The sequence below is a fragment of the Ostrea edulis genome, chromosome 2 (assembly GCF_947568905.1).
Source record: "Ostrea edulis chromosome 2, xbOstEdul1.1, whole genome shotgun sequence".
Lineage (NCBI taxonomy): Eukaryota > Metazoa > Mollusca > Bivalvia > Ostreida > Ostreidae > Ostrea > Ostrea edulis.
This window is the reverse complement of record NC_079165.1, coordinates 78,832,314-78,844,666: the sequence shown is the minus strand read 5'-3', so window position 1 is coordinate 78,844,666 and position 12,353 is coordinate 78,832,314. Positions and strand designations below refer to the sequence as shown.

Below are 12,353 nucleotides of genomic sequence, written 5' to 3'. Positions count from 1 at the left end.
ACCGGGCAACAGATTTAGCACTCATCTCAACCACCAAATACAAAGATTTGGCCGCTGGAAGTCTCAGGCATTCCAAAAATACATTAGAATGCAATAGGTGTCCCAAGCAATTCCTACATTGTGACAGTTCACACATACATGACTAAAGGTACTATTTCTTACTCAGACTAAGTGTTTCAGATCACACACCTCAAATCTGGGATCTTCTATTCCATTCTGGGCACGACAGCTAGCAGCAACCAGTCCGGGGGGAAAACCTCAATTTACCGGCCAAAGTCCATTGGTATGGGCGCAGAGGGATGCAATGGCACCAACTAGATCCTGTTATTATGGATCTCCTCAAGGTTCATACACCACCAAACTATCTTATGATACACCTAGGCTCAAACAACATGGTAACACCGGGACTTACAGGGAAAGCACTGGTCGATGAAATGAAATGTTCTTTTCTCCGTTATAATGCCTTATTATCACACACTATTTTAGTTTGGTCTGCTATCCTTCCCCGTTTACACTTAACTTACCTGAGGAAAACCGACCGAATGAAAACTTCAACCTTTAAGTGTTTTCTACATTTCTGAACAGACAGGATTCTGATAGTCTTTCAGCAGATATTGAACTTTCTCTGTTTATATGAAAATGAAAAATGTGTACTTTGTTTATGAACTACATCGATAGGAGGTATACCCAATATTTTGACAATTATTATCACTTTGCTGCTGTTCAGTTTTTCCTTCATTTTACTACCTGCTCTGAAGCGGAAGTTGTTGTAAATGGGTAAATGTTTACGAACGATATAAATACCCTGCAATTATGATATGAAACCACATAAATAAATGCTATTCAGTAATACTTACTTAGGTTAAGAAGTGATAGTAACTCCAACAAAACAAGCGGGGCACTATTCTTATACATCATGATAAATTCATTGTAAACTTTGATACCAGGTGTGGATCGATAGATAACTGTGTATTGTGGTTTACTTATAACCCGGAAGTATTAATTTTAAAGGAAGGGGTTAACAGGTTCAAACACAACCAGTGATTCTTAAACGCTTGAAAATATGGTTTTAGCGGTGAAACACCACAATGTCCATATCTTTTTGTACATTTAGTAAATTATCCCTGTATAATACAGATTAAAAACACTATGTGATTACTTTCATTTCGTGTTCACTGAATAATGGGGCCATTGATTGCGAGTTCTGCTGTCTGCTCCCCTTGAATTAATGCAAGAAAATAAAAAAGGACATAAATATATACGATGAATATAATTGCAGGGTATTTCAGTAAACGAGGCCATCACTTTTCCGTATTGGAGGACTTGTTATTTGGTACTAATAACATATTGATTTTTTTCTGGGAACCGTATGTACACATTTGATTTACGTGTCGAATTTTGTGCTTTCTATAGCAATGACCACCCATTTTTTAAGAATTACCCAAAACAATAAAAATTAGGTGTAATTACCAATTTTGAGTATGCTGAATCCAAATCTGAATTCGTTTTACTCCACTTTCTTACAGAAAATGAGGTATAGTGTCTTAAACACTCTTACCGTCAGGTTGTCAAAAACGGAAAATGTTTCATTTCACATCAAAAAGTGACACAACTTTATTTCTTGAAACAGCATTACCCAAAACAATAAAAAACGGGTGAAATTACCAATTTCGAGTATGCTGAATCCAAATCTGAAATCCCTTCACTCTACTTTCTTACAGAAAATGAGGTATAGTGTCTTAAACACCCCCACCGTCAGGTTGTCAAAAACGGAAAATGTTCCATTTCACATTAAAAAGTTACCCAAAGTTATTTCTTGAAATAAGGCATACAACATAGAAAGAAAAACAGTTGATACTAAATTGTTCCATGAACATTCTTAGTTGTTTTGGAAAGAATAATCTCACCTCTGGATTTCACAGATACAGGAAAGGAAGAGGTATACAGAGCGGATCAAAGATCTTAAATGTAATCAGATTTGGTCATAGCCTAATGAACTGATGAACAAGAGTAAAAGTAAAACTAATAGTGTTGTGTATTTACATTTTTTTCAGTGGTACATAAATAACCACGAGGAACACCAGCACCAGAACTAGAACTAACTTTTTATTATGCCCACATAGTATACAAAACCAAATTAGACAATCCTAATAAATCCGGAAATACTACATTCCTCCCCACTATATCCAGAAATGAAATGATGTACAGACAAAACATGTATTTTTGATTTTCTTAATGAATACAATTGACTAGATTTCAATTACTTTCTTTGTAAAAGTTTTTGTTAGAAGTATTCTTTGTTTAAGCTAATGTAAAACATTTAAATTCACAAAGAGTACATGAACACTAATTTGTAAACAAAATCACACACATGTATATCAAACCACTTATTATGCTGATTCATGCTGTATTGACTAGAATGTCAACCAATACTGAATTAACTGGATATATAACAATAATGACACAATATCAGGACTTCCTGCCCTGAGAATATTATCTGGGAATTATTATGCCCTTAATATCATTTACATGATCACAAATTCAGCTTCTCAGGAGCCCTTCGGTTTCTAGGTGGATTTTGACAGATTGGCGTTTTTGGATTACTGGTAGTTTCTGGCATTGAAGAGGCCTTCGCAATAACTGGTTTCTCACGGGATTTTCCTGTGTTCTACGGAGGCTGAGTACTGTACAAGCTCTCGTCCGCTATCGATTCTGGCACGTCCAAATGAGTTTCTACATCAGACTGCTGTACTGGTGTGTCATTTGAATTAGCTGCTGATTTTATGATTTGATCAGTATGTCTCCTCCATTCACTTCCAGGTGCCACTTCCACTTTGTATGATACAGGTCCTGTCTGCTCACTTACGACTCCTCTGGTCCACTTCTGATCACCTCTGTAATCTCTGACTAGTACTGAATCTCCAACACTGCATTGCCTCGGAGGTGAAGAAATTTTTTCACGCATCCTGTCCTGACTCTTGACTACGGTCTTTGTCACATTTGGTCGCAATATGTCAATTTTGGTTGTCAGATGTTTTCCAACGAATAGTCTGGCAGGAGTTTCACCTGTTGCCTGTTGAGGAGCATTTCGGTATGCAATTAAGAAATTACATAGTTTCTTTTGTAATGATCCGTCATCTCCTTTTGATGCTTTCATGGCATTCTTGAAGGTTTGCACGAACCTTTCAGCCAAACCGTTAGTCTTTGGATGGTATGGTGCGGAGGTCGTGTGTCGAATACCGTTGCTTTTCATAAAGTGTCGGAACTCATCAGCAACGAACTGTGGACCATTATCACTTATCAGATGCTCAGGTAAACCGTTTCGAGCAAATATTGTCCTAAGAACTTCTATAATCTTGGATGCTGTTGTTTTGTTCATTTTAATTACCTCAGGCCATTTTGAATGGGCATCAACCACTATTAGGAACATCGCACTCATGAAGGGTCCTGCGAAATCCACATGGATCCTTTGCCATGGTTTTTCTGGATATTTCCACGGATGAATAGGAGTTTCAGGAGGTAAGTTGCGGTTTTCATTACATCCACTGCATTTCTTACAATACTTTTATATCTCTGCATCGATGCCTGGCCACCATACATGGCTTCTGGCCAAACTCTTCATCTTTACCACTCCCAAATGTCCTTCATGAATCACGAGGAGAATGTCCTGTTTTAGAGAATGTCCTGTTATCTCATTTCTGCGTGAAAAATAGTGTTGAAGATCCTGGCCAGTTGAGTCGTTCCAGCCACGCATGGTTGCTTCATACACGCGTGCTAACACTGGATCATGAGCTGTGCGTCGCTTCACTTCATTTGCTGACACTGGTAGAGCTTCCAGTTGCGCAATATGGAATACACATGCAGAATCGAGGAATTCAGGCTCTTCATCCTCACCATCGCCAGTCAAAGGTAATGGCATGCGTGAAAGTCCGTCTGCATTTCCATGCTGGGTTGTGTTGCGGTATTCTATGGAGTAGTCCAATCCCGACAAGAACAAAGCGTAACGCTGCAATCGAGAGGCTGTGGTAAGTGGTACTCCCTTTTGTGGGTGGAAAATAGACACAAGGGGTTTATGATCTGTCAGTAGTGAAAAATGACAACCATACAGGTACATCTGGAAATGCATGATTCCCCAGACAATGCCGAGAGCTTCCTTGTGTATTTGGGAATAGTTTCGCTCTGCTATGTTTAAGGTACGAGAAGCGAACGCTATGGGTCTCTCTTCTCCTGATGGGAATATGTGTGAAAGGACTGCTCCCAGTCCAAACGGTGATGCATCACATGACAGTCTCAGAGGGAGTGCTGGTTGTAGTGTGCCAACACTTGATCAGATTTCATTAAGTCTTTGACATGTATGAATGCCTTCTCACATTCCTTGGTCCATTGCCATGCAGAATTTTTTTCTAGCAAATGGTGTAGGGGTCTCAGAATGGTAGACAAGTTGGGCATGAATTTGCCACAGTAGTTCACCAGCCCTAGGAATTCTGTCACGCTGGACGGATAGTTTGTGTTGACAACTGCCCTCACTTTTTCCTCTGTTTTGTGAAGTCCGCATCTGTCAATCTTGTGCCCACAGAATTTGATGCTTTCCTTGAAAATATCGCATTTCTTAATGTTGGCTTTCAAATTGAACGCTTGTAGTCTGCTCAAGACTTTTTCAAGGTTTTCAATGTGATTTTCACGAGTACATCCTGTGATGATCATGTCATCAATCATGCAGTGGACTCTCAGGATTCCCTGTAACACCTGATCCATTGCTCTTTGCCACACTGCCGGGGCTGAAGCTACACCAAACATGAGTTTATTGAACTGAAATAAACCCTTGTGTGTGTTAATAGTAAGCAGTTTCCGTTGATCCTCTTCCACTTCCATCTGTAGGTAAGCATTTTTCAGGTCAATCTTGGTAAAATGGTGTCCTCCAGTTAATGAAGAAAAAATGTCATCCACTCTGGGAAGCGGATATTGATCAATTTCAATGTTTGGATTCAGGGTTACCTTGAAATCCCCACATATTCGGACTGTTCCATCCCGCTTAGGCACAACGACAATGGGTGTGGCCCACTCGCTGTATTTTACTGGTGTCAATATTCCTAACTGTATAAGTCTGTCTAGCTCCTTATCCACAACAGGTTTCAGAGAATGTGGGACTGGTCTTGCCTTGCAAAACTTGGGTTTAGCATCAGATTTAAGGGTAATCTTTGCCTTAATGTCTTTGAGAGCACCAAATTCTTCACTGAAGACATCTTTGAACTTGCTCATAATTTGTTCTATCATTTCCACAGGGGGTGGGTTTCCATGTGATTGATCTGCAGTCTCTCAGACCACTTCTCCCCAAATAATGCATTCATCCATTGACGTCCCAAAAGAGGGGGTCCTCCTTTTGATACAATGTGAAGAGCCAGAGTTGTCCTGGTCTTGCCCAGTTGAACATCGACATTCACATATCCTAGAGGATTAATTATCTCTCCTGAATATGTTTTCAACGTGACATTACTTTTATTCCATTTCAGTCTCTTGAAGTGTTTCACAAAGTCAGGTTTGGTTATAACTGTCAAAGCAGCTCCGGTGTCGAGTTCCATACGTAGCAATTTACCATTCACTACTGGTTGAATCCAGATGATTTCTTTTGAGCTTTTCAAGTTGTGCACTTCTAAACTTGAGAGAAGGTCATCAGTATCCTCATTATCAGTCCCCATATAGTGTGTTTTCTTTGGCTTACCTCGACCAGCTCCCCTGCACACACGTTGAATGTGTCCTTGTTTACCACATCCTCTGCATTTTTCATTTTTGAAACAACACTCATTAGAGTTGTGGCCTTCTTTACCACATCTGTAGCACTTTCCTTCCTTCTTAACAGGATTATGATGACGCTGCTTCTGGTTGCTCTGAAGCTTGTTAACAGATGAGAGTCCTCTGTGTTTGTTCTGCAATTCGGTTGCATCCTTAGTCGCAGTCTCCATGTGTTCACAAGATCATGCTTTTATGGAAATTTAGTATGAAAGAAAATTTTGATTTTCAAAACTTTATGGATCTTAAATTCTATATGGCCGGGCTATAAATTGGGAAGGGAGTGCAATGGCAGTATTTTAAATTCCATGCAATTTAAAGCCCGGTCGTATAAGATTTAAGATCAAAATCTTTTATTCATACCAAATTTCCATAAGTCTTAAATGTTTCTTTCTGCATGCCCATCTATGATTGTTAAAACAATCATACAGAATATGGGAATGCAAAAGAAAGTTTTAAATAAATAAATATTTTAAAACTTAGAAATTATCTTAAAACTGGCTTAAAGACTTAAAATCTCCGTCACAGTGTAATGATGTTACTTTTAACAAATCAAAGACTATGACATTAGACGGGGTTGATATTGATTTTTATTTTCTCATTTTTATCTTATAAAATTGTTAAGTTGTACGAAAATTAGATCACCACCAAATTATATCTCTGGTGTATTGTCCACAAATCTTTTTTAAGAGGAAATACACAGTCCAGAGACAAAAAAAATTAAACTGTTATTATTCGATTACATATTCTGGATGCTGAAGCATTTTAAATACTGTATATTGATTACGTAAAACTTGCAGCACTGTATGCCTGTACTTGTATGTATATATCTAAAATCATTTCTGCCATTGTATATGTATTAGTTACATTTGGATTTGTTTATATGGGTATCATCATTATATTTAGGAGGGAAACTAATCAGTTGAAAATATTTATTTTTAATCCATTTGATCATTATCAAGAAAATAAGTTCAAAACAATTTTAGATGACATCTGATGTGGCTAATTTCTTCAATCTCCCGTAATTCTTCAGTTTAATTGTTCGTCTATGCATGGACACATATAGTCGTTATTTTGGGGTATATAATCTTTTAGAATAATATAACCCACGAGGATTCTCATTTGTTTTATACTACTATGTATCAGGCATTGCGAGCACCTTCGCCATAATCGGACCAACACTAGCATTTGTAATAGGAGGAAAATTCAGCAGGATTTATGTGACTTTGGAAGGTAATTATATTTTCAATTTTAAAAACTTCCAGTGATTTACAAATTATACACTTGGAGAAACCTATTTTCAATCTACAAACGGACACATTGTCTCTTCAATACAAAAGAATTAAGGTTGATATATGCTTATGTCTGACTATCAAAGGAACAGTCCCGTAGGGATCCAGTTCTTCAGACCCCTTGCTTGTCGTAAGAGGTGACCAAATGGGGGCGGTTTAAATGAGACCGCAAAAGCTAGGCCCCGTGTCACAGCAGGTGTGGCACGACAACGATTCCTTCCTGTTCAAAGGCCGTAAGCGTCTGCAAAGGCCTAAAATTTGAAGCTCTACACCGGCAATTGTGACGTCTCTATATGAGTGAAAGATTCTCGAGAGTGACGTTAAACAATCAATCAAAGGAACAGTGTATTGATAATGCCGAAGTTAATGTAAAGAATCACAAAAGCTATCCATTATCATTAAATGATGTTCTACTTTCATTATTTTCTCAGAAAAACGTAATATTCTTCAGGCATTTATTTCATTTTCTACTGGGTGACGTCACATTGATTTGCATAATGTAGTGGTGACTGGAAGGGCGTAGGTATTTGGTCACGTACACAAAAGAATGACTACATTTAGAAATAAGAATTACGTCCATTTCGAAGGAGACATTAAAGTCTAAAGTGACGTGTGGCGTCCGGCATTGGCACGAAAAGAAAAGACCCTTAATGACACAACCCTGAGTACCTTATGTATAGGTCTGAATTGTGATACGTCACTTATAGCTGATGACATCTCACTTCTTAAAGAACTTAGAACAATTAAATAAACAAGCAATAGAATCATCGCGCAGTGATACTATACAATCAACCAGTTTGAAATCAGACACCGTGTGTTTACAATGTATTACATTGAATAGTTGTCGAAATGAAGGGATTTTTATATCGACATTTTTTTTCGTTGGGTCTCATTTGGAAATTTATCCATAGATGGGATTTGTGTGAAAACAGCAATATTTCTTGCAAAGAACATCATTTGAGTTGCATTGGCTGTGCCTTTCACAAGAAAATGAAGCCATATTTTATCTCGAAGAAAATTAGAAATGTATATGACTTTTTTGTTTGCAAATGAGAGAGTTGAGAAAAAACCAGTGCTAAATCTCATAAATACATGTACCATCAGTAATTTAAAATTGGCAGTAGTGCAAATTCGGAATCTTGGACATATCAAAGGTGCCTAGGATGAGTAAGCATCTTCTATAGACACATCCACATCTTGATCAGGTAAAAGGTGTAATCCGTAGTCAACATCAGTGTGTAAAGAAAGGCCTAACAATTGGTATGAAACACGTCAGACAGCATTTGAGTTAATGACAGGTTGTGTTTGCAAATTCGATAATTTGACCATAAAATTTGCGAAATGCTGACTTCCAACGAGACTAATAAAAACCCCTGCCTTTAACATCAACTTATTTGCTAATTGTAATGTCTCGATTTAAACCTTGATCAAGCGCAGAATGAGAAACCTAACAGCATATGCTGGTGATAATGCTTAAATATGGAAGTTGTCAATGAAGAAGCTGAAGTCATTCTGTTCGTCAAAAAGATGAGTTATTCGTTTTCCGTTAAAATGCACGGTCAATAAAATATCCAAACGTGAAGCAGAAACGGAAGGCTCTGTGTTGTCTTTTATTTCGAGTTTACTGGAATATATTGAATCGACATATGAATGAAAGCGTGTATTTTTAATAGATAAAACATCATTGATGTATCTAAATGTCGTGTTGAAAGTCACGGCAAGATTTTTTATCTTCTGATGTAGAAGTTTTTTAATAAATTCTGCTTCAAAAGAATACAAATCAGGTGATAAGGGAGCACAATTCGTGTCCATGGATTTCCAACAAAATCAGATACTCTTGAAAGACCTGATTACATTTTTACTAAAGACGTCATAAAACTAATTCCGATCACTTTAGCGTAAAATCAGAGAGGTGTTTAACAAAGTAATATTTAAATAACTAATCATAAGAGGCCATATAATCATATTGCTTGACGTATGTTCGTCCGTCCATCTATCCGTCCGTTTGTTCGTCTGTCTGTCTGTTTCTTTGGTAGAATTTCTCGTTAAGAATGAAGTTCTTCTACATGACTTCTGTGTTCCATTGAAGAATATTGCAGTTTATTAGAGGGTTTGATGTTTCATTCTGTATTTTACAGATGTAGATATGGACCCCCGGGATCCTCGTTGGATCGGAGCTTGGTGGCTGGGCTTTGTTGTCGTTGGAGCTGTTTCTATCCTCCTATCTATACCTATTCCCTTCTTTCCACGACGTCTAAAACTGTCCCCAAAAGACATAGCCAAAGGCAAAGTTCAGGAAAGACCGAGTACACAAGAACGATCAAGTTCCATTTTGGATAAATTGAAAAGTAAATCAAATATTTATATAAAGTAGCCTATTCACATTTACAATCAAAGTTTTAAACAATTAAAAGAAACAAGGAATATTGTGTCATGTGATTATGACAATGCAATGCGTCGTTTCTGAGTTACGTGGTACATAAAACGTCAGCAGTACAGTTAATGTTTTAATAAGCCTAAGATATTTAGAATCATGAGTATCATTGATAAAAAACAAAACAAAAGAAATTGTGACAGTGTTTTCCTAAGCTTAACATCATACCAAACTTGAAATTCACACACTAAACAAACTTGAATTGACTATTTATTTAGTGAGTCTGAGATCATACTGCCGAGTTATCCGGAACCCAATATATCTACTCACGACTGGTTACTACATCCTCACCATATTGTCTGCAGGAGGATTGACCAGCTTCTCCTCTAAATTTGTGAAGACACATTTCAATATCCCACTTTATTTGGTGAACTACATAATGGGTAAGGTTGACAATTTAATATGTAAACTGTGCACTAGGTAAAATTGTAAAAACGTAAACTTTATCCTGGTAAGATTACCAAAGAAAGGTGAAGATAACGAAGAGTGATCAATCTCATAACTCCTATAAGCAATACGAAATAATGAGTTGGTCAAACATGGACCCCTGGACATACCAGAGATGGGATCGGATGACTATGAGGAGTATGGTAAGCACTCTATGTCGATCGGTCACACCTACCGTGAGTCCTATATTTTGATCAGGTAAACAGAATAATTTGTAGTCAAAATCAGTGTACCAAGGACGGCCTACCAATCGGTATGAAACACGTCAGACAGCATTTGACCCAATGATTGGCTGTGTAGGCAAACTAGATCATTATAGCTACCATAGAATTTGCAAAATTATGACTTTGAACGAAGTTATTGAAGCCCCTGTAACATTAACTTGTTTTGCCAGTAGCCTGTTAGGATTTGAAAAACGGGTCATACGCAGAACAAGCGCTTGTGTATCGAATCAATTGAGAGATATAAACACCATATACAGGTGGTAATGGAATATTGCTACATAAATATGGGAAGCTGACGCTGTATTTGTCATAATTTACAGTAAAAGTACGAAGCAAATATGGGGGAATCTGTGGTGTATTTTATCTCGAGTTCACAGGGATATATTGAATTGACTTATGGATTAAACTAATTTTTGTTAATAGATAAAACGTCGTCAATACCTCCAAATGTCGAGTTGTAGGTCACAGCAAGATATTTAATAATACGTGAACTGTATCCTGCGTAAACTTACCGATATATTTCATGAAAGATTGTGCAAGTAATACGTGAGTTATATACTGGGTAAAATTACCAATGAAAGGTGAAGATAACGAATAGTGATTAATCTCATGAATCCTATAAGCAATATAAAATAGATAGTTAGGCAAACACGGACCCCTGGACACACCAGAGGTAGGATCAGGTGCCTAGAAGGAGTAATCATCCCATGTCGACCGATCACACCTGCCGTGAGCCCTATATCTTGATCAGGTAAACGGAGTTATCCGTAGTCAAAATCAGTGTGCTAAGAACGGCCTAACAATCGGTATGAAACACGTCAGACAACATTTGACCCAATGATAGGTTGCATTTGCAAACTAGTCCTAAAATACCGCCATCAAGTCCTAATATACAACCATCAAGTCCTATTTGTCGAAGGAGCTGATCCACAATGCGCGATAAAATTTATTTTCTTAATCTCAAGGAGGTTGAGTTAAAAATGCTGATCAGGTAATACTCAAACCGGTGAGATTCATTGAATTTGAACAATGGTATATAGTAAAAAAAAAAAAGACAAATGTGACTAACTCACGCAATAGATGAGTGAAAAACCAAACAATCATTAGAGCATACCCATATTGGTCATGTCTAAGGTGGTAGAATAAAATAGACTATCGTATGGTTATAAATCTGAGGAAGAGTAGATGAAAGGGTTTTACTTTTGAATGTGAATGGTGAAATCAACTGTTTAATTATTGTGTCATAAAGGGCAAATGCAAAAATTTGGTTAAATTAACATGCAGTCCCACGAACCAGAAGGCAGTCTAATAAACTAACAAGTAAAACTGAACAGGCAAAACTAAACAGAAAAAAATAAACAGGTAAAACTAAACCGGAAAAAATAAACAGGTATAACTAAACAAAAAACAATAAACAGGTAAAACTAAACCGGAAAAAATAAACAGGTATAACTAAACAAGAAACAATAAACAGGTAAAACTAAACAGGAATAGAGAGAGAGAGAGAGAGAGAGAGAGAGAGAGAGAGAGAGAGAGAGAGAGAGAGAGAGAGATTGCAATCGGAGAATGATTTAAGAAATAAGGTACCATTTAAAAAAATTATTAATGATATACCCTAAGGGCTTTATGGAAAATTTGATCACGTACCAACCCGTATTTATATCCCGATAAATATTTTAAAATGATACCTTATTGCTTATATTTACATTTTTGAACGGTATCATTACTGAATTGTGTTAACAACACGTGTCCATACATTTCAAATTGTTGACCTCCACAACCAAGCGTCATAGATATTCAAAATGACGACAACACAAAACAAAGTTCCATCAAATGAAGAACTAGTATTGTTTTAATTATTAAGACAGTAGAAAGCAAGTATATCAACATATACATTAACTCGGGAGTATATGATGGAAAACTCTTCCATATGTCTAATTTTAGGGGGTGGGGGAAATATCATTTAAACGGGGTGCGCAAGGTTACACTTACAGTTGTGATGCACTTTCACGTTTTTAACGACGTCTCGTTTCGATGTCCCGACGTAAACTTGGAAACCGACATCAATCACCTTATGGCTGATGTGGCACGGAGGCAGTCCATCGAGTTCTAGAATACAGCCATCGAGTCCTAAAATGCAGCCATCAAGTCCTAAAATACAGCCATCGA

At 37.3% G+C, this 12,353-nt stretch overlaps 3 protein-coding genes across 22 annotated transcripts in view; all 3 read right to left on the bottom strand.

The window, feature by feature from the left end:
- Nucleotides 1-994, bottom strand: part of LOC125680720 (uncharacterized) — a 91,147-nt gene extending 90,153 nt beyond the window's left edge. For 19 of the 20 annotated variants that reach the window (XR_008800126.1, XR_008800127.1, XR_008800128.1 and 16 more), the window contains exon 1: nt 858-994. Coding sequence is in view for 14 of the 20 variants with exons in the window: in XM_056154837.1 (XP_056010812.1) it covers nt 858-918 (61 nt within the window). In the remaining 6 variants the exon portion in view is untranslated. Of the gene's footprint in view, nt 1-189; nt 390-857 lie in introns of those variants that run through there. The other variant, XM_056154856.1, reaches the window with a different exon arrangement.
- A 1,674-nt stretch (nt 995-2,668) lies between these two features.
- Nucleotides 2,669-3,379, bottom strand: LOC130051514 (uncharacterized protein K02A2.6-like). The gene has a single exon (XM_056153482.1). It carries the CDS (start codon nt 3,377-3,379, stop codon nt 2,669-2,671), a length of 711 nt encoding a protein of 236 aa, XP_056009457.1.
- Nucleotides 3,380-3,565: 186 nt separating this feature from the next.
- LOC130051513 (uncharacterized protein K02A2.6-like) lies at nt 3,566-5,274 on the bottom strand. The gene is made up of 2 exons (XM_056153481.1): nt 4,371-5,274; nt 3,566-4,077 (listed from the first exon to the last, which is right to left on the bottom strand). Exons 1-2 carry the CDS (start codon nt 5,272-5,274, stop codon nt 3,566-3,568), a joined length of 1,416 nt encoding a protein of 471 aa, XP_056009456.1.
- Nucleotides 5,275-12,353: the final 7,079 nt, after the last annotated feature.

Excerpts from the sequence above, each read along its gene's own strand:
- LOC130051514 (XM_056153482.1), bottom strand. The coding sequence starts at position 3,379 with ATGAACAAAACAACAGCATCCAAGATTATAGAAGTTCTTAGGACAATA.
- LOC130051513 (XM_056153481.1), bottom strand. The coding sequence starts at position 5,274 with ATGATAGAACAAATTATGAGCAAGTTCAAAGATGTCTTCAGTGAAGAA. Across the intron at positions 4,078-4,370 it reads ATGGCAATGGACCAAGGAAT|ATCATAAACCCCTTGTGTCT; the intron begins GTGAGAAGGCAT and ends CACTACTGACAG.